Source organism: Ictalurus furcatus, chromosome 20, assembly GCF_023375685.1.
Source record: "Ictalurus furcatus strain D&B chromosome 20, Billie_1.0, whole genome shotgun sequence".
Taxonomy (NCBI): Eukaryota; Metazoa; Chordata; class Actinopteri; order Siluriformes; family Ictaluridae; genus Ictalurus; species Ictalurus furcatus.
The window spans coordinates 17,824,719-17,846,550 of record NC_071274.1 but is presented as its reverse complement, the minus strand read 5'-3'; the positions used below and the strand labels follow the sequence as shown (position 1 = coordinate 17,846,550).

Genomic DNA, 21,832 nt, shown 5'->3' with positions numbered 1-21,832 from the left:
ACAGGATCTCACTCGTTTCATGAAATGTAGAAGGTACAACATGCCGTTCTTTAATAAAATCAAAAGCGATATTAGTTGGCAAATTGCTGTGGAATAAGAGGAATAAAACACTGGGACGTGCTCTTATTTGAAAACAGTCACCGTCAGGGTGGTACCAGGGTGACACACTAATCCGCCGTTGATTATTTTCTTCTAGCTGCATACCACAGTCGTGTTTTATTCCTTACCTATTCCCTAGCCCTAATACACATTACTGAAAGCTTCATAAATCCATTGGCGTTAATTCAGGAAGGCTTTAGATACTTAAACCTCGCTGTCTGCGTCTTCCAGATAGAAGAGTTTCTCCCGCTACTTCCAGAGTCTCCTGACAGCACTCTGAGAAAATGACGACGAGGCCATTCTCCTGTCTTATCTCCTTTCACTGACTCCTCCTTAATACTCTCTCTCCATATCCAAGGCAGACAAGAAGCCCGACTCCATCAGCAGAAAGCAGAATTCAGATGCAGACAATAGAGACGTATCAATCAGCTATCAGCTAACAAGCTGGCTTTAAAACCCAGCCATACCATAAAACCGAACCCCATATAAAAAGTCCTAATTATCTCCAAGTAACGGCTTCTACACACAGACGCACACAAACACACACATCTTAATGCAAGAATTTGCTTTGCCTATCGAACGCACGCATGCACAAGCTTACACAAAAGCCGAAGTATGCCATTAGACAGGCCGGGTGTCGATGATGATGCGAAAGATCATGCTGGGGCTCATTTGCAGCCTCATTTGGCCATTTGCTTTAAATGTCATCTCTTAGATGAAGGCAGCAAAACAACAAGCATGCGCACGCACACGTGCACACACACACACACACACACACACTCCAGAGAAAACAATGTATCATGCTTTAGAGGTTATGATGGATTGGTCTTGGCGTGCTGATACACTGCTACTGTAAAGCCCCGAGAAAGTAAAAGCTCGACGTTTCGGATTTTCTGAGACGATGCACGCGTCGAAGTGTGCACGCGTCGAAGAAACACCGTATGAGTGCGACTGTATGTGACATGACGGATGGTGTGTACATGTCTGCTTCTGTGCATGCATGAGCGAGGCTAAGAGTGAGGAGGTGTACGCAATCATGTTCCTGCTCCTGTGTAGATTTCCTGTAGCCTTGTGTGTGGCCTCTTCAAATATTGATGCTTTGTTTTCCATTTGCTGTGAAGAGTGCGTAATGTTTCAGGCCTCTCTTAAGGCTGTTCAGAATGCACTTAGTGTGGAGATGCGAGAGGGAAAAGCCTTTCTCTGGATTTCTAAGTGACGTGGTTAAAATCACAATAATCATGTGCACCTGCTCTCTACCGCTCAACTGCTCACTCGAACCAGCTCTACAGTTTAACATGCTCTGCTGTAATGGCTCATTACAACAGTTTAGCAACACGCCATCAAACCAAACCGAACCGTCCTACATGTGCCCTTTTATGGCTTTTTACAGGCAGCTTAACTTTATAAACCCAGACAAGGCTTTGTGGGTAGACGATAAAAACAAATATAGTGTGCTAAGCATCTCAAGCTCCAAATTAAAGGTGTCTGCCTATAGATCCAGACTAAGTTTAAAATGAGTAAAATATCTAGATATAGGGTTAATAATGTATAATTGCAGTCTTATAATAGAAATTTGTTTGTATTTAAGAGATTTCCACTTACTAAGATGTCGGGGTGTTTTTTTTGCATCGTGTAGGAGGTGAAGCCAGTTGATATTCAAAATGGCCGACGATGCAATACTTGTTGTCAAAACATGACATTCAGACCATGTGATCTAAAGCTGTGAGAATGTAGCTCTTTTTTCCTCACTTCAGTGCTCCCCCAGCAACGATGCAAACGAAGCTGTCAGTAATGCCATGTCCATCGCTGTTGCAGGAAAGGAAAGGAAAAGCCGGAAGGGTGTGTGAAGTGAAGCTGAGAACTCCCTTATTATATTTATATACTAATTTGAAGGAAAAATAATATGTGAAAGCTCTTGTCTTTTTGAACAAACCCCTTTGTCTTTGTAGCTTTTAATATTTTTTTTCCATGTTCGCTCTGTAAGCAAGACCAGCTAAGTAACGAGCGTGGTTAAATGAGTAATTACTATCAGCCTGAAACAAAGCAAAATAATACTGTACTATCCGCCCCTTCCATTGGCACTAAAAGCCTCTTCGTTCGGTTTGGTCGGTTTTAACAGATTTTAATGCTGCGACGATGCATTCGGGAGTTCAGCTTCTGACTAGCAAAAAAAAAAAAAAAAAAACTAGTTTCCACTTTCTTCTTGATGTCTTTCTTTACTCAGGTGTCATTAAAATAATGGCACTATAACTCAGAAGACGCACACACACTTCACTGTATGCGTGTGGTCACATCTTCATCAACTCGCCATATCTGTGAACGTGCACGTGCGTCCCGCGGGAAGGATTAGGATAGATGAGAGCTAAACGTGAGATGATCGGCGAGGGAAGTTTGGTCTCATACCAGCGGGAAAATGAATCAAATTTATACCCGATGGCGCGACAGGAGCACGCCGCTTAACGATGATGGAGTTTGGACACTTCATTTCTGTCATTGTGGAATTGGCCTGCCGCGCGCCTAATGATGGTAATATATGTTACTGTGCGCCTGGCGCACCCATCCCTCTCTCCATCTCACTTAAAGCCGCTCTCATTGTTTGGCAGATTGCATTATGAACACCCGTATTAGAGGCAGGAAAGAGCAGGAGGAGGAGGAGGAGGCGACAAATAGGGGGAGAGAACATACTTTATATGTTCCTTTATTTGCAGGATGAGTTAATGGAAAAACGCTACAGCGATATTAATTCCCCTTCTGTTTTGTCGCAGGCGATTGCAGCTTCGAGAAGCCGTTTGTGGCGTGCGGCTACAGCCAGGGACGAGATGACGACCTTGAGTGGGAGCAGGCCAACACCAAAGAAAAGCCTTCTGCAAACCAATGGATGCCTCCTGGTGAGTTTTACATAAACACTCATAAACACACAAGATAGAAGCAAGAGAGAACCCACATGCATGCCCTTATAACTACGATCCAATTAAAGCACACATACACGTGTCCTTTTGCACTTTGTACTGTATGTTTTATATGACAGATTCATGTATATTTATATAACGTCGTACATTTACATTCCGTTGCATTCATTTCTTTGGCGAACGCTTTTATTTAAAGTTTCGTACAAGTGATACAGACTGAAATCCAAGCGCTGAGGCGTTTCAAGGAGCCAGCGGAGTGCAACAAGTTTCTGCCAAGAAACAGGAGAAAGCAACAGAAAGTTGTAGGAAGAACAATAAGATGTACACTGATCAGCCACAAGATTAAAGCCAATGACAGGTGAAATGAATAACGTTGATTATCTCGTTACAATGGCACCTGTAAAGGGGTGGGATATATTAGGCAGGAAGTGAACAGTCAGTATAGTTATCTAGCTAGTGCAAGTACTCTTAGAAGACGCATTTGCCCTGTGATCAGGAGATCATTACAATGCCACAGCCATCTGTGGCTGGGAGGCAAGGGAGCAAAGATGGGTGTGTTCTCTGGGTGGGAGGGAAGGCGTACTCACTCCCCTGACATTCACAATGATGCAAGGCAATTGTGGGTGTCTGTCAGTTTATATATTTTGAAGAGGCGCTGTCCTCCATGAGTGTTGCCATGTGATGCAGCAGTACATGTGTCTTGGAGGAAGCATGTGTTAGTCCTTCATCCTCCCCATATGTATATATAAAACAGGGGAATTTGCATGTTGTCCCTGTGCTTCAGGGGTTTCCTCCGGGTACTCCGATTTCCTCCCCAGTCCAAAGACATGTGTTGTAGGCTGCTTGGCATTTCCAAATTGTCCGTAGTGTGTGAATGGGTGTGTGAGAATGTGTGCGGTTGTGCCATGTGATGGGTTGGCACCCCGTCCCGGGTGTCCCCTGCCTCGTGCCCCGAGTCCCCTTTGATAGACTCCAGGCTCCCCGCGACCCTGTGTAGGATAAGCGGTGCAGAAAATGGATGGATGGATGGATGGATGGAGGGAAAATGCTATTATTTAATTTAAAAAATAAAAATCTATTACTTACAGTAGACATTTAAATAAAAAATCGAACAGGTTGCTACCGTATTGCTGGGAGTGTGTGAGCAGCCAGTGTTAATCGTTCATCCATGGAGCCCGAGCTGCTGATTTGTCCACCCCGCTCTTCTTGAATAAGATCCTAAAACGAAAGGACATCTTTATGTGAAGAAACAAGACAATGGTTCTTAGTCTTCAAGCACTGGAGGCTGAATTTCATCTTCAGTTTCGCTCATAAGCAAATATGGGGCATCGAAGTTTAATCAAATACACCAGTACTGTCTCTGTCAGGGTTGTTCAGACACAGACAGGGCTTCCTTAGTATTTATCGGGAGTTGGTCGTTAACAGACAAAGTAAGACAAAATGGATGCTTTACAGTGTAATTAACATCATGTTGCATAGATTTATAGTTCCATAAAACGGCGCAAAAGCTGTTCCGAAGCTCATACCTGCAGGGGACAGAGTTTAAAGAGATTAAGCCTCGTAGAAATGGCTCAGAAGTAAATCAAAAGAAACCAAGCACAGCAATGACCCCAGCTGTCACTCTTTCCCACTAGTAAGTTTTCAACAGTAATACATCTACAGATCTGACTGCAGGTACAAATGAATTAATGGCTCTGAAATGAGATCACCGCTTCCCGCATTGGCAGCTCTCACATCGATATCAGCGTCTCAGCCAAGAACAAAAGTCGTGGCTTGAGTTTTACTTTTCAGAACGGCTAATCTGTTTAAATTATTTGACCATCCACGGCACTGAAGTGTATTAGAAATTCGATAATATTTTTTGTTTGGTATGCACCTCTCTATCTGCGTTTCTCGTTCTCGCTTTCTCTCCTGCTTTTCCTCTTTCTCTTTACCGTTCTATCCATGAATTTTCATTCGATTTGAGACGCATACGCAGAATTCAGTCAGAACTAAGACATTTTTCCCCCACATCATCACAAAGATAGCCCTCTAATTGAATGAATATTGTTTTCCTTTTAAATCAAATGGGTACACACACAAATGTACGCACGCTGCATCAAAGATAGATTGGGTCCGTCTCACTTTCCTCCTCCTCCTCCTAACCCTCCTCCTTTTCTCCGTTCTCTCTCTGAGTGACAAGGGAAGTCACTTGAACAGGACACACAGAATTTAATAAGAGTCCTGCACTAACTCTGAGGTGCCTTTGTGCTGTATTGAAGTGTGTGTGTGTGTGTGTGTCTTTGTGTTTCTTTGTGTGTGTGTGTTCAGTGAGGATGATTGCAACTCTGGAGAAATGAACTGACAAAGCGAAACACATTTACTTTGCTGGAATTGATCTGTGTGTCCGCATGCGTGCGTGCGTGCGTGTGTGTGTGTGTGTGTGTGTCTGTGAAGAGAAGGAAGGATAAAATGCTATCCAGTGCCCAGTTCTGAGCTGCCAACGGACCCTCTGTCTCCGTGTTGCATCTCCAAGCTGATCATTTGTCTAGAAGCTTCCATTTGCATGAGAATGTGATTGTGTCTTCCCCTCAGGCTGTGCTTTTACAAGGCCTTCTTCCACACTACCTCTTTAACTGGAGGTAATTAGCAGTTTCTGGCTTTATCTCTCTCTACGAACATCTTAAGTACCAGTCAATGTACTGACCCGCCTTTCAGCGTAGTGTCTATCGGTCTCTAATTCTGTCTACGTGAAGGATGTAATGGAGGAACAGAGAGTACACGGCACCCTGTTTTGCGGAGGGTCTGTGCAAGGATTCGTTGTGGTTTTTTTTTCCTCTAATAGGCGTCATGTTTACATGAATCGCAAGCAAGATGGCCACAGATGGCAAGATGGCAAGCATGCAAACTTAATTTAGTCACTTCTCTCCGAGCATATTGACCGTATTATCATGAATTATAAACAAGTCACACTCCCATAAACACCAGCTACTGACTATTCACTGTGTAATGTAATCACGGGGTGATGTCTTTAATAAACAAGATACCCACGTGCACATGCACACACATGCAGACCTGAACAGACAAACAAGCATAATCAGAGACACACAACCCCAGCAGTGAGATTAGTCAGCTATGGTAGCATGCAGCCGTCTGGCCTCCTCATGACTGGAGCAGAAGGTGCTGGAACTACTGCACATGACTGTTTGCCCAACGTTTCTGTGTTTGGAAGCTTAAAGTTTAAAGTGCCCTGAAGGAGCTCTTATGTTTACAGATCAAAGCAGGTTGAGCGTGCTGGCAGATCAATCACCCAACGCCAAATAGATACTCTCGTGTTACCGAATACGCACCCATAGCAGCTTTATTGATCGACTTGAAAGTCTGTACGATTCACTTCTTAAAATCATGAGTCAGTCATGAGTGCGTCATGACAGCATAAGGGCTCTCTCATAGTAAATCTTATTGCAGACTAATAACCATAGCAGCATAATAAAATAATTTGAAGGGAAAAAAAACAACCCACCTAATGTGTGCTGGAGACTCCCTGCAGTGAGTCATTTACAGACTGCAGCAACTGCAACTTGCAGTGACTGATACATTCAAATGAAATGTTTGACCTATTTAACAGTTAGCTGTGAAGAATACAGCGTGTCTTTACATTTTCTTCCACCCAGTTGTCTCCTACTGCATGACTCTCCAAGATGAGAGGATGTCGTGAAACGCAATTAAAAAAAAAAAGTTTTTACTTGTTATCACTTATGTTATAGAAGCTAAAAACAGTCAACAGACTATCATGTGGTTTTCACACTGGGCACGTTCGCTGCGGTCCGAATCCGAGTGGGTCTGGTTTCAGAACTTCACTTGATTCTATCGAACCTCGGGGTGTTTGCGTTCATCTTACGTCATCACAAACGCGCATGGAGAACACAACGCGACTCACCACAGTTTTTTTTTTTTTTTTAATTATATTGGTGCTATTATGCGCAGCAGGGGACTCTTCTGTATCCCACAACGTTCCCCTGCCACTCATGGTACACGAGTATTGTGGAAACTAACTATGTCTTCATCGGCTAAAACACACACGCGCGGGTTACTTTACTTCCTGAACAAGCGCGGACCCGAGTACGAGAATCATGGCTCAGTTCCAGTGCAGCCGAACTCGCCGGGGGGCTGGGAGGGGTGGCCATGTCAGAAGACCACTAAGCATATTATTGCCTGTCGTCACTCTAACGGGAAAATAAAAGCTCAACAGGCAAATGAGACATGAAGTCCTTTGCAACCTCAGAGCAGAGCCAGTTATAATCTTGTGGACTTCCAACCGTGGATGACAGAGTGATGAGCAGAGTTTGAGCTAGCTCTTCTGAATGACTTGAACCTGCTCAACAAGCAAACATTAAGCAGAACATCTGCTACGTAAATACCTCCGTAGAGGCTAAAGTAACACCCAAAGCCTCTTGGTGCACCCTGAAGAGGAGTGAAAACAGACAAACACAGCATGCACTGAGGAAGTAAGTGATTGTTTATTTATTACTTTGTCACCCTCTTTATAAGTTCTATGAGGTGTTAGAGTGGGCGCTTGTTTTGATGAAAGGGCCAGGAGCTGACATGATTTGGCTGATGAAATGTGACTCAGAGAGGCTTGTATGGAATTCACAGGCACACCTCTGTTCCATGATGAGCAAAACTATCTACCCCACTCAAACACACACTTAAACACCCTTCTGTCATGAGTTCTCCCTCTGGGTGCTACGAGCACAGGGCTCACTGGTTTATTTCTCCATGTGATTTTGTGTATACTTTCCCATGTGCCTCTCTTTTGGTTTCAGTCCTGTCTCCATCCTGTCTTATCACTGGTTTGTTACCCTATTGTGTTCATCTGTTCTGTGTCCCACCTGGATTAGTTTAGTTATTTATTCCTTGTTGTTACTTATCACATTGTGCATTATTTCTTTTTTTGAGATTGCCTGCATATACGATTTGAACGGACAACGATCGCTGGATTGGCCACAATAAAGGCCACAGCTCACACAGCACGTTATATCTTCTCATCATCTTCAACTCCTCTCCCTCACTCTTCTCTCTCATGAGTTCCATCCACTGACGTATACACCAATGACTACAAGCAGACCTATTAATCCCAAAAGACTGAGAAGAGCCCACTCTGTGTGTCTGCTCAACCAGAGGACTAAAATGCTATCTAGAGCCTAAGTGGGGTCCTTGAAACCTAACCAAGGGGTCTGCGATTTTCTAATTTTGTTACAGTGGTGGACATCAAAACCCATCCTTATCAAAGTTATTATGCCTATAATTAATGTCCCCTGGAATCTAATGACAGTTTCAATAGAAATAGATTGTATCTGGCTCCAATAAATAGCTATAATATTATTGCACACAGATACTGTATATAGAGACTTAATTTTTTCATCCTTTGTTTGTAAAATTGATCTGTCCTCAGGGGGTTTGGGATTCTTTTTACAGTTAACTGTAAAATTTTCATTTACAGTTCTATATAAATATTCTTTATTTAACGTAAAAGGGTATTTTACTGCAGCTTATTGTGATTTGGGTTCCGTGCTCCAGCAGACTAAACTAGTGAAAGTGGTCACGCTTGCAAGATGTTTGGTTGCGTTGCTGCTGGAAAAAAGTGCTAGTAATTAAAAGTTATTTTGCTTCACAGGAGTAGCAAATGAAACAAATGACTCTAACACATAGCAAATACCTTTGAAATCCAGCCATGGGGTGAAAGAGTTTCTTTTCTATGGAAAAGTCCTGCTGGGATCTGACGTTGCTGTAAAACGCAATGTGTAACGAGCTCTAATTGGTGCTCTGCTTTTTCTGTTAGGAATTCTCACTTCTGAACAAAGGCCTAAGCAAACCCCCAAGTATTTCTGTCTTCCTCGCTTCCCTCCACGCAGTTTGTCTTTATGTCTTTGCTTTACCCACTTCTTTTGAGTGTAGCAGACTGGCAGGAGCAGTGCTGTGGGTCCTCAGTGTAGTCTTGTGGGAAATAATAGGCAGGGCACAAGGGAAACGGAGGTCCTCTAGACTAGATTAATTAGCTTGTTTTCCTCCCACACTCTATTATGCTAAATACTATATCAATCTTTGCTAAGCCGGAATGCCTTATTTTCTGGGTTGCAAATGACCATGCAAAAATATGTGTGCAAGCAGGAAAAAAAAAAAAAAAAAAATCAGCTTCTAGTTGACATGGAGAGTTTCATTACTCGAGGTGTTAAGGCAGGAGAGTGGTGCATTATTTTCTACAAGGAGTGCAACGAGTAATCACTTGAAGGAATATATGTACAGTGCTGTGAAAAAGTATTTCCTGATTTCTTCTGTTCTCATACTAAATAGTTTTAGCTCTTCAGATAAATAGAACATAAAACAAAGGCGATCTGAGTAAACACATAATAGAGTTTATTTTATTTTTTATTGAAGCAAAGAATGTTCCAACACCTATCACCCTTGTGAAAAACTAATTGCCTCCTTAAACTTAAACTCTGGTTGAGCAGCAACAACTGCAACCAAATGTTTCAGATAACTGGAGATCAGTGTTTCACTTATTTCTAGGACTAGGACTTACTCCTATGCTTTGCATCCTTGTCTTGCTGCATGATCCAGTTGCGCTTGAGTTTCAACTTACAGACTGAAGACCGGACATTCTCCTTTAGGATTTCCTGGTAGAGAGCAGAATTCATTTTCCCCTCAATTATTGCAAGTTGTCCAGGCCCTGAAGCAGCAAAGCATCCCCACACCATCACACTGCCACCACCACTGTGGTACTTTGGAGTCCCAGAGCCTTCGAAATAGCTTTGTAACCCTTCCCAGACTGATGTATTTCAGGCACCTTCTTCCTCATCATTTCGGGAATTTCTCTAAATTTTTGCACAGGCTGTTACAGGGTAAGACCTTTTAACCAACTTCATGCTGTTGAAAAAGTTGTATTTAAGTGTTAATTTGATTGAACAGGGTTTGCAGTAATCAGGCCTGGTTGTGTCTAGTCCAGCTGAACCCCATTATGAATGCAGTTTCATAGATTTGGGGAATTAGTAACTATGGGGGCAAATACATTTTCACACAGGCCCAGCTGGTATTGGATAACTTTTATGCTTCAATAAATAACATTATTTATTTAACATTAATGTCTGTGTTTTGTGTTTACTCAGGTTGTATCTTAGATTTTGTTTTCATTTCTGAAACTATTTAGTATGAGATATACACAAAAACAGGAGAAATCCTTCAAATACTTTTTCACAGCGCTGTATTTATTGCACCAGATACATATGGCATATTTTTTTTTACCAGTTTAACACTTCTCATATATTTTTAAACAGCAAGTAATATTTTCTGTCTCTCGTCTCAATGGAGTACTCCTTATTTATGTGTTATTTATTCATTTCCATGCCAAATGTTCCCATGTTTTGGTATGTGCCATCCAGAAAGCCAGAATATTCATCTCTCAAGATCAAAAGTCATTATTTTAATGAAGTCTTGACTCGGAATTAGTTGTGTTCATTTTCTCAGCCTCATTAACTGAATTAAGCACTCTGCATAATTCTTTACTTTACCCCCCATCTGTGCATCCATAAGTTGCTGGCTTTGTCATTCCAAAGGGAAGTGAGGCATGTGAGGAAGCCGGACTGAAGGACATCAGACGTTTCAATCACATCAGCCAGACATGAAAACTGCTTAAACGGGAAGGCACAACCATGACGTGAAAATAAGCTAATTGGATTCTCTGCGTTTAATCTTTGAGGAAACACTCTGTACTGGGGAAAGTCAAAGAGGTGAAGAATGACCCTCTTATATGATTATGGGGCAGCCATATTTTCACCTGCTATGAATTCATGACAGCAAGCAGCATTGTGTTCCTACAGTCCCCTCTGAAAGTACTACAACGGCCAGGCCAATGAAGACATCTGAGTTTGAGATCCAAAGATGAATATGACTATTTCAGTGTTCGTTTCCTGATATTTACATCTAGATGTGTTAAACAACTTAGAAAATGGCACCTTTTGTTTGAACCCTCCCATTTTAAAGCAAAAATATTGGAACCTGTGACTGACAGCTGTTTCTCGTTGCCCAGGTATGCCCGGTTAGATTGATTGTTTTAACAATTAATAGATCTAAATGTATACTATTGATTTGAGCTCTGAGTTATAAAAGGATAAACCAGCATGAAGACAAGAGAGCTGTCTATGGGGGGATAAGCATGACATTGTGAAGAAGAGAAAAATCTATCAGAGCAAGCATTGGACATAGCCAATAAAACAATTTGGAATGTCCCAAAAGAAAGAAGGAATCCACTGGTGTACTAACAGCCACACATTGAACGGGTCAGCCAAGGAAAACAACAGCAGCTGATGATAGAAACATTGTGAGAGCTGTGAAGGAAAACCCAATCTCCAAAAAAAAAAAAAGATTTGGAACGAGCTCACTTAGGGTTAAGAATTTGGTTTAATTTAGTATGGTTATGCCAAAGAGAATGTAACTTATCCTGTTTTAAAAGGGCAATTAGTGAAATTGGAGCTGTAGCTGTAATACTGGTTAAACTGTTTCATTTTATTTCAGACTCAACACTGCACTCACTTCACAAGAGAGACTTCCATCACTTTTTATGTTCATACTGCTGCTTAGGATCTACACTGTGTACATCTTGAAGAAGAGCTTTTTTGATTTTCCACTAGAGGTGTGCTGGGACTCAACAGTAAAAGCTGTGAGAGTGAGCAGGCGTTAGTCTCGTGCATGCAGGAGCAGGTGGTCAGATACACTATTTCGCCAAAAGTTTGTGGACAGCTGTAGGCTTTCCCCAGACTGTCGCCGCAAAGCTGAAGCACACAATTGTATAGAATGTCTTTGTATGCTGTAGCATTACAATTTCCCCTTCACTGGAACGAACAGGCCTAGCCTAAACCAGTTTCAGCACGACAATGCCCCTCCTTGCGCAACACCAGTGCCTGACCTCACTAATGCTCTAGTGGAAAGCTTTCCCAGGAGAGTGGCGGTTATTAGAACAGCAAAGGGGGACTACATCTGGAACGGGATGCTTTAAAAGCACATATGAGTGTGATGATCAGGTGTCCACAAACTTTAGCTCATATAGTGTATTAAGGCCACATTAATGGGAACGAATGTTGGAATGTACTGGACATGAGTTGCACTGCATGATGCATTCGTTGCATTCGTTTATCTTCAGTAACTGCTTTATCATAGTCAGGGTTGCTGTGATTTAAATGAGTAATTTGTTCCTATTTAAAGATAAAACACGACTAAAGTTCATTAGAAAACACCACAGGCAGGTACAAGCACAAATAATAACTGCAAGCATCGGAGAGATTGGTCAGACTTTCAGTGAGAGTGGGCGGGATTAGTCAAACTTCCAGTGAGAGTGGGCGGGGTTAGTCAAACTTGCCGTGAAAGTGGGCGGGATTGGTGAAAATTTCAGCACGAGTGGGGGAGGGATTGGACAAACTTTTGGTCAGAGTGCACGGGATTGGTCAGAATTCATCTAGATGTGTGATTAAAAACAGTCCCACACACACACATCTATCTGCTTGTCTGCTTTATGTTTGTCACTGATTCTTGATAATGGTAGCACTGTGATTCCAGTGGAACTATATCTCCCTCTTAACATTACACCTGTCTGAGATGAGAGGAATGATTTGACTAATTTGTTTACTGCGTATCCTCACAAAGCCCGATCTAGTGTATGAAGGTAACTCGAAATAGCTTTGATTCTTTATTCAAAGCAATTCAATGATTTAAAGAGCATTAATTTACTTGTTCTGGAAGAATCGATATCTTCTTCCTTTTTGCTAGTAACAGGTTTTTCCATCTTGGAAACAAACTTTTAGAATTTCTAAGATTTATACTTGTTTATGATTCTCATGTCATTACAGTTTTGAGATAAAACAAGCGAGTGTTGTTTTGATCTAATGATATTGTGTGTTACGATCTCGCCGGCAGATGGCGCTGCGGCGGCGACGTGCACGGAGAGCCGGAGAGCGCGCGCGTGCACGAACCAGAGCGAGCACATGGTCGCGCGTTACATAGGAACCATGGAGACTTTGTTTACAAGGGACACGTTCGTTTGTTTCTGTTTGGTCTCCTCCTTGTTTAGTCATTGGTTGTTTTTGAGGGAGTGTATTGATTGTTACCAGCTGTCAGCATTTAAGGTAATTACATTTGTTATTTAAACCCCTCGCGTTGCTGCGTACTTGGCGCAGTATTATATGTTGATATGTGTAAGGGTGTCACGCGATAGTGTTTCCCTGCCCTGCTCTAGTTTCATGTTTCACGCCTCGGTTCTAGTTTCATGTTTCACGCCTCGGTTCAAGTTTTATGTTTAGACCTTGATTCCCGTTTTCTTGTACATTGACTTTAGTGTGTAAATAAAGACTTTGATCTACACTTGCTTCCGTTTATAGTCTCGTTATGTAACATTGTGACAGGTCTAAATCTGAATTGGACAATTAGCTCAAAGCTAAGCAAGATGGAGTTCATATGGAAAAAAATGCTCTGGATTCACTAAATTCTCTACAAACCTCTACAAATATTTCTGGACCATCTATGCATGAGTGGATGAATAGAGAAATAATTTTTTCATCAGTGGGTCATAGAGCCCTTTCCTTTTGTAAGGGAGCTGCACAAAACTTATTCATTAGTGTTATTTTCCCCCTTCCCCTTTTCCATTAGAATGGATGGAGAGTGGCGAGGGAGAAAGTTCTGGAGAGGCCTGAGGGAAAATTGAACTCCTCACGTTGCCTGCCTAACCTCACAGTGAGAGTATTTTTGATTGGTGGCAAAATGTGAGAATAGCCTTGTCTTCATTGACATTTCCGAGCGGCTAGCAAGCTTTTCCCCGGGTGTGACCTCTCTCAGTTTTATTAATAAATGAGACCTGGAGGTTTTGGGTCCAAAGAGCGGCCCTTCATCTTGATTTCCAACCTCATAATGATTTTCACAGGGTTCAGGACCTGAACTGGAGCGAAATAATGAGTGTCAGTCATTACTGCAAATTATATCCCTTATTCCATCCATGGCTGAAGCCACAATGAACTTAAATATCACCAACATCCAAACCTATAGAGTTTGACAATTAGTAGCAGTCACTTTGGTGTTACCATGGACTAAATCAGGTGTTGCATACCCTAATTGGCGAATATTTCTCCAGAAAACAGAACCCCCCCCCATTCAGCTATGTGGTGATGAATGAAGGAGAATTCTTTCTCCCCAAAGCTGAGTTTGATCAATATGTTCTGTATGGTTTTAATTATTCATCCCGTTCTCAGCGTTTTCCATTGTGAACTTTATATTGTTGTGAATTATTGTTTTGTCCAGGATCCTGTTTTCAAAGTAATGGAGCACTCAGGAGGGTGGAAATTTAGCTTGAAATAAAAGGACTAAGATCATAAACAGAGCCCAAAGCCAGATTCAGTTTGTGGAAAATGTACCACTCCTTGTCCATATACTTCTTCAGACTTTTCACTGCGATAAGCATTTCCATTGCCTGGTGTATTGTCATTTTTTTTCCCAGAATTGCATCCACCTGAGCAACAAATACTGTGAAACCAATTTAAGGCTGAAATTATGATGGTAATAAGGGGAGTTAATAAGGGGAGTTAAGCAGAGACAGTAGCTTGAGTTCATGTTAGTGGTTAAACTAGAATTAAAAGCAGCACAGATGCTGAATTATTGACCAGAATGGAACCCGTAGCAGTAGCCATTAGGGGAGTCTGTGTCGGAACTGGTTTGTAGAGGCTGTACATGCTGAAATTGTGGTATGCAAAGTAGGAAAGCAAGACCCTTTAGCAAGCAAGGCTTGGACCACAGGGCCTCAGGAGGCAAGGCTGATTCTACTGGAGGCACACCAGAAGAAAATTCCACCAAAGGCATGCTCAGGCACACTTTTAGCAAAGGAGATGCACTCTGGAGATCCAAACAGGATCCAAACAAAGATGATGGAGTTTGGAGATCCAAACAGGATCCAAATTAAGGCGATGGACACTGGAGATCCAAACAGGACCCTTTAGCAAGTAAGACTTGGATCTCAGGAGATGTGGCTGATTCTACAGGAGGCACACCAGAAGAAAACCCCTCCTAAGGCATGTTCAGATTCACTTTTAGTGAAGAGGATGGATATTTGAGATTTAAACAGGGCCCTTAAACAGGCAGGGTTGATTCTACAGGAGCACTCCATCAAGGGCATGTTGAGATACACCTTTAGCAAAGAACATGGACTCAGGAGATCCAGAGTGTGTACCTTGGCCCGAACAGGTTCTCTCAGCTGGACAGACAGACATGGTAGGTTGTAGAACAGGGTACTCAGAAGGTCAGATGGAGCAAACTTTGTAGATACCCCAATGGTCCATTCTTATTCACCATTTTATCATTAGCATCTCATCGTTTAGCACTCTCAAGCTCTCCTGGGTGCATGTAGAAGACCCTGCATTATTTCAAAGGTGTCTGTTTACAAGATTGTAACAGATACTCTTTCAGTTGCCCAGGAACTCCATCTTACCCAGTTAAGAATCTAAGAAAAAAAAGCGTAGCATTGCCATTTAGAGAGCTCCAAACTCTACTTGATCCACGAACTATGGCTTCTGTAATAAGGATGTGTAGAACCAGTAACAGGTTCTAGCACAGGTTGTTTTGGGGTATTACTATTACCAGTGGTTTTGTATGCATGTTGGTGACTACATAGCCCCTACCTTCTGAATTACCAGAGTGTATGTAGTTAAGCAAGTGAGAAATGTTAGCCTGGACTCATCGAAGGATTAATGGAGTGTTTCATATTGGATTGTTCTGCTCTCCTTGTTGGAAATCCCTGTTGGAGCTGGTGTGTGCTTCTTACTGCTAGATTGGTAGAAAACGAGACACAGCTCGGACTTCAACCCCCTTGCAGATGGCACATCAAATATTCTGTGAATGCTTGGTCAAGGGTTTCATTTTGAAGCTTGGAAACGTAGTAACAGAACTAGCCTTGTTTGATGTGATGTTCCTTTCAAATATTTTTTATTTCTTTCAAATTTACTAAAAATAAATAAATGAAAACAGCTCCTAGATCTTTCTTTGCAAAATGTGAGAAATTGGGGTGGTCCCTCTGTTCTTCATTAACATAGTTAGGTAATGTTTTTATATTTTCTTTTTGCATTCTTTTATGTTAGTCATACGCTATACGTTATATGTTAGTTATAGTTATATATGTTTGTTTTCTTTCTTTCTTTTTTTTTTTTCAATTTTGTGCATTCAGTCACACTAAAGCTTTAAAAAAAAACCCACACATTTTCAAGCCAACACTGATGGTATCATATGATATCCTGCATTTTGTCTAGAAACAAGTTAAAGCCATTTATTGTCTAAAATAAGCACTCCCTGTTGTTTGATTGAAGGTTAACCCAAGACAGAGTCAATTTTTCTCTTTTTCGTGGCTGGATAAAAGTCTCTTCTTCCTTCTCCCTGACATTTTTTTTGTCCCGGGAAGTGAAAGGAGACAGGACAGGACAGCACGATAGTGGACATGACACCATTTCTGTCAATTACAACCTTTTCTGACTTTCAGGACTGATTTGTGGCAATAATCAGTTCCACATTTGATTATACCCTCGCTACAGAAACGCACCTGTCTCATATTTTATTCAAATTGCTGCCTGAAATATGTATTTCCCCTAAAATCAGGCTTGCTTGTTTGTCACAGTGACCGAACAGAGAAATAGACATGTATTTGCTGAGAGCAAACTACATCAGTCACGTCAGTCACTTCAGCGTGCAATGAATTGTTTTAATGTGAGGAAATATAGGATATAAAGCTTCAAGAGAGAATTCTGTTCTGTCTTTTTCTGTATCCTTTTCTTACTATATGCCTGTTATTCATAGCTTTTTGAAACCTCCAGTTTCAGTTTACATTTAATGAGATTTTTTTTCCTGTGCTGTTTTGCATGATGCGCATGAACAAGTTTGCGTGTTCAAAAGGCTTTTTTAAGCACATGTTTTTAATTAGCTGTGACATTAGTCTGACAAGCCCACCCAGCAGTGCAGTCTGAGCTTAATGAAGCCTCAGATGCCTTGTTTCCTGAGAGAGAGAGAGAGAGAGAAAAAAACAAGAACCTCCAGCACCACCCCCGCAGCAAGCACAAGTCTGCAGCAGGGGCCACTGGGTAAATTAACGTAACCATGGCAGGCCACAGGTAATGGTCACACCTTGTCAGAGCTGCCGGGGCTTTGTCAAGCACATGGTCTTAAGCATTGAGATGGGCTTTACACAAACAGAAAGTCTGCTCCAATATGCAGCCAGTGTGTGTTAGCTTGGAATAAGAGCTGTCTTTAGTAGTTTAGGCAAAGCTTCTTATTCAGTGTTACAATAAGCTTGCAGTGCTTTGTCCGAATGTCTGAATCATGTTTTTTTATTATATTTATTTATAAAAGTCTTGTGTTGTTTAGACCTAGATGGTGAGAATTATTAATGGTGTCTTTCACTGCATGTGATCACTGTATATGAAGGACAGAATTCGCTTCCCTAGTAGCAGCCATATTGCATTTAAAATTGTGTTCAGTTGATTTGTGTGAGCATCTTGTCATTTATGATGTGCCTTGTGAGGCTTATATAGTAGGAGTGGGCAAATCACCAGCCTGGGTACCCAGGACACGATTACGTATCAGGGCTATTAGTTTTTTATTCTATTCATAGCTTCATTGTGGACAAAGTAGGCTCAGTAGGTTATTGGTCAGTAATTTGTTTCTACTCTCATTCAGCAAAAAGAGAAAAAAGTAAAGAACCCTACTCACTATTGACTTTTGCAAAATATAAGTTTTTAAAACAAAATGTGCGTTAAGTGTAGACACGATACTCATTCGGAATCCCACCGCCTGCTGCACTACACACATCAAACAAGAGAGCACGGCTGTGTCCGAAACCGCGTACTTACCTACTATATAGTAGTAGGTAAATACATATGTTTCGGCTGCTATATAGTAGGTACGTATGTGGTTTGGGACGCAGCCCACGGCTTCAAGCAGTCGTCTATTAGCACGTACAGCATGACAAATAATTAACTGCACATGAAGCTTTTGTAAAATTAAAAATGAAACACCCAAAACTGTATACGGTACCATGACGAAGACGAACTGTATGTCGATACATGAAATTCTGGAGGGAACGTCGGACGGCAAGGCGTGGGGACGTAATGACGTGTGACCTTAATCGATCTGTGTTCTATAACATGTAAAACGGGAACATGAAAGGAGTATTCTAAAAGCGACTCATGTAAACACCTTAATCACAATATTCTTATTCAGAAGGTCAGTAATTAGATTACTGCTGTCCATGTAAACGTAGTCAGTATGTTAGCCACCATGTTCAGCCTAGTTAGTTTCCGAAACCAAAACATGAGACTGAACAGCTTTAACTTCCAACATTTTCTTTGGATGTCCCTCTGGGAGAACCCGTAATGGTTCTGTGTAGACCTCTACAACAAAGTGTTTCCCTATCAGAAAGGGTTCCAATCTTTTTACAGTCCGTGCAAGATTTCATGGATTTCATTTTTTTTTGTTACGGCCAAAAAGGCTTGATTTTGCTTCGGCTTTTTTCAAAATTTGTAATGCAACTTGCAGAGTTTTTTTGTGCAATTCCACAAAATTGTTTTGCACGATCTTTCACAGTGATGTTTGTTGGTAAATTAGACCTGTTAACTGTACTCATTTTCGACACGTGAATCGAAGAGGACTTTGACTGAATGTGCGCTGTGACGACGTCACCTGACACGTCTCGGCCCAAATATGCGGAAAATCTGCTCCGAATATTGCAGAGTTTGCTTGATTTTGCATTCATTTCTGCAATTGCAAAATCCTGGTGGGACTGTTTTTAGCACGCTAAGAACTCTTAAATATACAACAAGACTTTTGGAGGTTCTATGAAAAAGAGCGTAGAGATGTGTAAATAAGGCAAATGGTGCTTGAAGACAAGTTAGTGTTAGTGATGATGAATTAAAATATTATTAAAACCTACTTAATAACAATAACAGGGTTTAGAATACAGCAATGCTGATCATTTATTTTGGTATATAAAGGTAGTTAGTAAGCTAGCAAGTTATGGAGAAACAAAATGCATTGGAACAAAACTTGATCTTCTTACTCAGTTTGATCATGCAACTATGTGTCTATAAAGTGAAAGTATAAGTGGATATAAAATAAATGGGAAGCAGAAAACTGGTGAAACTACTTATTTTATCTAATCACACAAGTTTTGAAGAAATTTTCAATGCATACACAGCCTTGACTGGAACGAAAACTTCATCAAAAAGAAAGCTTTTTGTTTGTCGTGTGTGAAAAGCAGGCTCAAGGCTCGGCTGGGTTTATCTCATGAAGAAGTGCTAGAAATTATAATGGCTATCCCCCGTAGCGTTCATCGTTTTCCCCACCTAATTTGTGTAAGGATCCAACATTTTTTTTCTTAATTCACTGCAAGATCAGATTGGTATGTGTCACAGATTGCACATGATTATCTCACTTTTAAGCACAAAAGCATCGAGTAGGCTTCAGATCAGATCTCTTATGCTCTGTGGTGCTGCATTCCAATCTGAAGTGCTGCTGATCTGATAATAAAGTCATTCTGTCGAATGCCCAAGATATTGGACTGAGTGCTGTGGCCTTTATGAAACCACTCCAACATACCTGCTGTGGCCAAAGCAAGCGAGAGCTTGCTGCTTTTAATTGGGTCCTGAGCACGCCATTGTTAGGGACAAGAAGCAAAAAAAAAAGCCAGAGCGGGCGAATAGAGATGGAAAGGCTGAAAGGGAAATGTATTGTGTTACTGCTTTGCTAGTTTATTTGTTACTCAGATGGTGTACTTAATAAAACATATTAGCAAATCTGTTTCTTTAAATGCACTCTTGATGCACTTGCAGTTTGTTGAGTAGAGTTTCAATTATATTAGCTATACAAAGCTATACAAACTGGCAACTCACTGTAGTCCAGAGCTGAACCGGATTTATAATCTGCTCTGTGAGCAGGTTGTTAATTATCCAAACTATCATTGATCATGGTTTTGAGGTTTTCCTAACTGACTTTGACTTATTGGCATTTGTACTTACTCTTGCACTATATGTTCAAAAGTACGTGGGCTAGGGATTGTAGGGAATTTAGTCAGCGGTGGGCAGAACACAGACACACAGGAGGCTGCTTCGGGTGAACACATGCAGAATTTTATTTACAAAAGTCCGTGAGAGTGTGTGGGTGTATGTGTGTGTGTGCACAAGGGTGACCGTTAGATGACACGCTCAGCCATCGCTTTTTTTTCCATCGGGCAATACCGCGGGTGTAGTCGGGGGCGGAGTCTCCGATCGCGTCGGTCGCGTCTGGAAAAAACACAATATAGGTTAGTGCACGTGCCTGGAGAGCCTTCTCTCCATTTGGGAACGGAGGATCGCCCTTTTATACAATCCCCTCCTCTGCTGGATGGTAGAATTCTGCCATGCTGCACACCATTCGGCAGCCGTGTGGGTGTTGGTGGTTCCGCCCCGCCACTACATGCTCTCCGGCTGTCCAAAACATTGGTGATGCTGAAGCGGAGCTGGCACTTCAGCACCACAGCGGCAGTCACGGGAGGAGCGATCTTTGCTTCTTGCACCCCGGCCGCCGGCCTGTCGCCACAGTACCCCCCCTCAGCTCCGAGCCTACTGCCGTCATGTATCGGGCCCACAGTGCATCACGTCGTGAGAGGCCATCTGCATTCCCATGTTGGGTCCCCGCCCGGTGCTGGACCTGGAAAGAGAAATCCTACAGCGAGAGGAACCATCGGGTTACCCTGGCATTATTGTCCTTGGCTTTGGCCATCCACTGTAGTGGGGCGTGGTCTGTCACCAGGATGAAGTGCCAACCGGCCAGGTAATATCGCAGCTCCTCGATGGCCCACTTTATGGCCAGGGCCTCTCTTTCTGCGGCCGCATACCTCCTCTCAGTTGTGGACAACTTTCGGCTGATGTAGAGGACCAGGTGTTACTCTCCGCCGAAGGTCTGCGAGAGAACAGCGCCCAGCCCGGTCTCCGATGCATCTGTGTGCACGGTGAATGGAAGGGTGAAGTCCGGGTACTGTAGCACTAGGGCGCTGGTGAGGGCTTCTTTCAGGGCTTGGAACGCCTGCTCTGCTTCTGCAGTCCATTTCACCGGGTCCGGCTGGCCCTTCTTCGTGAGATCTGAGAGGGGGAGGCTACAGAGGAGAAGTTAGGCATGAACCTGTGGTAGTACCCCGCCAACCCCAAGAAGGCACGTACCTGTTTTTTCGATGTAGGCCGGGGATAGTCTTTCACCGTCTCAATTTTCTTCGTCTGGGGTTTCAGTAAGCCCCGGCCGATACGGTACCATAGGTACTGTGCCTCAGTCAGCCCCAGGTGGCACTTTTTGGGTTGGCTGTCCGTCCAGCCTTCCGGAGCTCCTTCAGGACCTTCCCCAGGTGGAACAGGTGATCTGACCCAGTGGAGGAGTGGATGACCACATCGTTCAGATAGGCAGCTGCGAAGGCACGATGGGGTCACAGGACAATGTCCATCAGCCGCTGGAACGTTGCGGGCGCTCCGTTTAGCCCGAAGGGGTTGAAGGCCGTCTTCGATCTCGCCTCTGGGGCCAGTGCCACTTGCCAGTAGCCTTTGGTTAGGTCCAGGGTGGATATGAACTGGACCCTCCCCAATCGCTCCACTATTTCGTCCAGTCGGGGGAGGGGATAGCTGTCAAACTCCAAGACTTGGTTCAGCTTCCGGAAGTCATTGCAGATCCACAAACTGTGGCTTTGGCACGACTATGATGGGGTTGGACCAGGGGCTGTTGGATTCCTCTATGATGTTGTCCCGCAGCAT

At 42.5% G+C, this 21,832-nt stretch overlaps 1 protein-coding gene across 1 annotated transcript in view; it reads left to right on the top strand.

Annotated features, from left to right (window-relative positions):
• Nucleotides 1–21,832, top strand: part of LOC128624350 (receptor-type tyrosine-protein phosphatase mu-like) — a 251,324-nt gene that overhangs the window by 60,848 nt on the left and 168,644 nt on the right. The window contains exon 2 of the mRNA XM_053651932.1: nucleotides 2,865–2,987. Within this exon, the coding sequence (XP_053507907.1) occupies nucleotides 2,865–2,987 (123 nt within the window). The remainder of the gene's footprint in view (nucleotides 1–2,864; nucleotides 2,988–21,832) is intronic.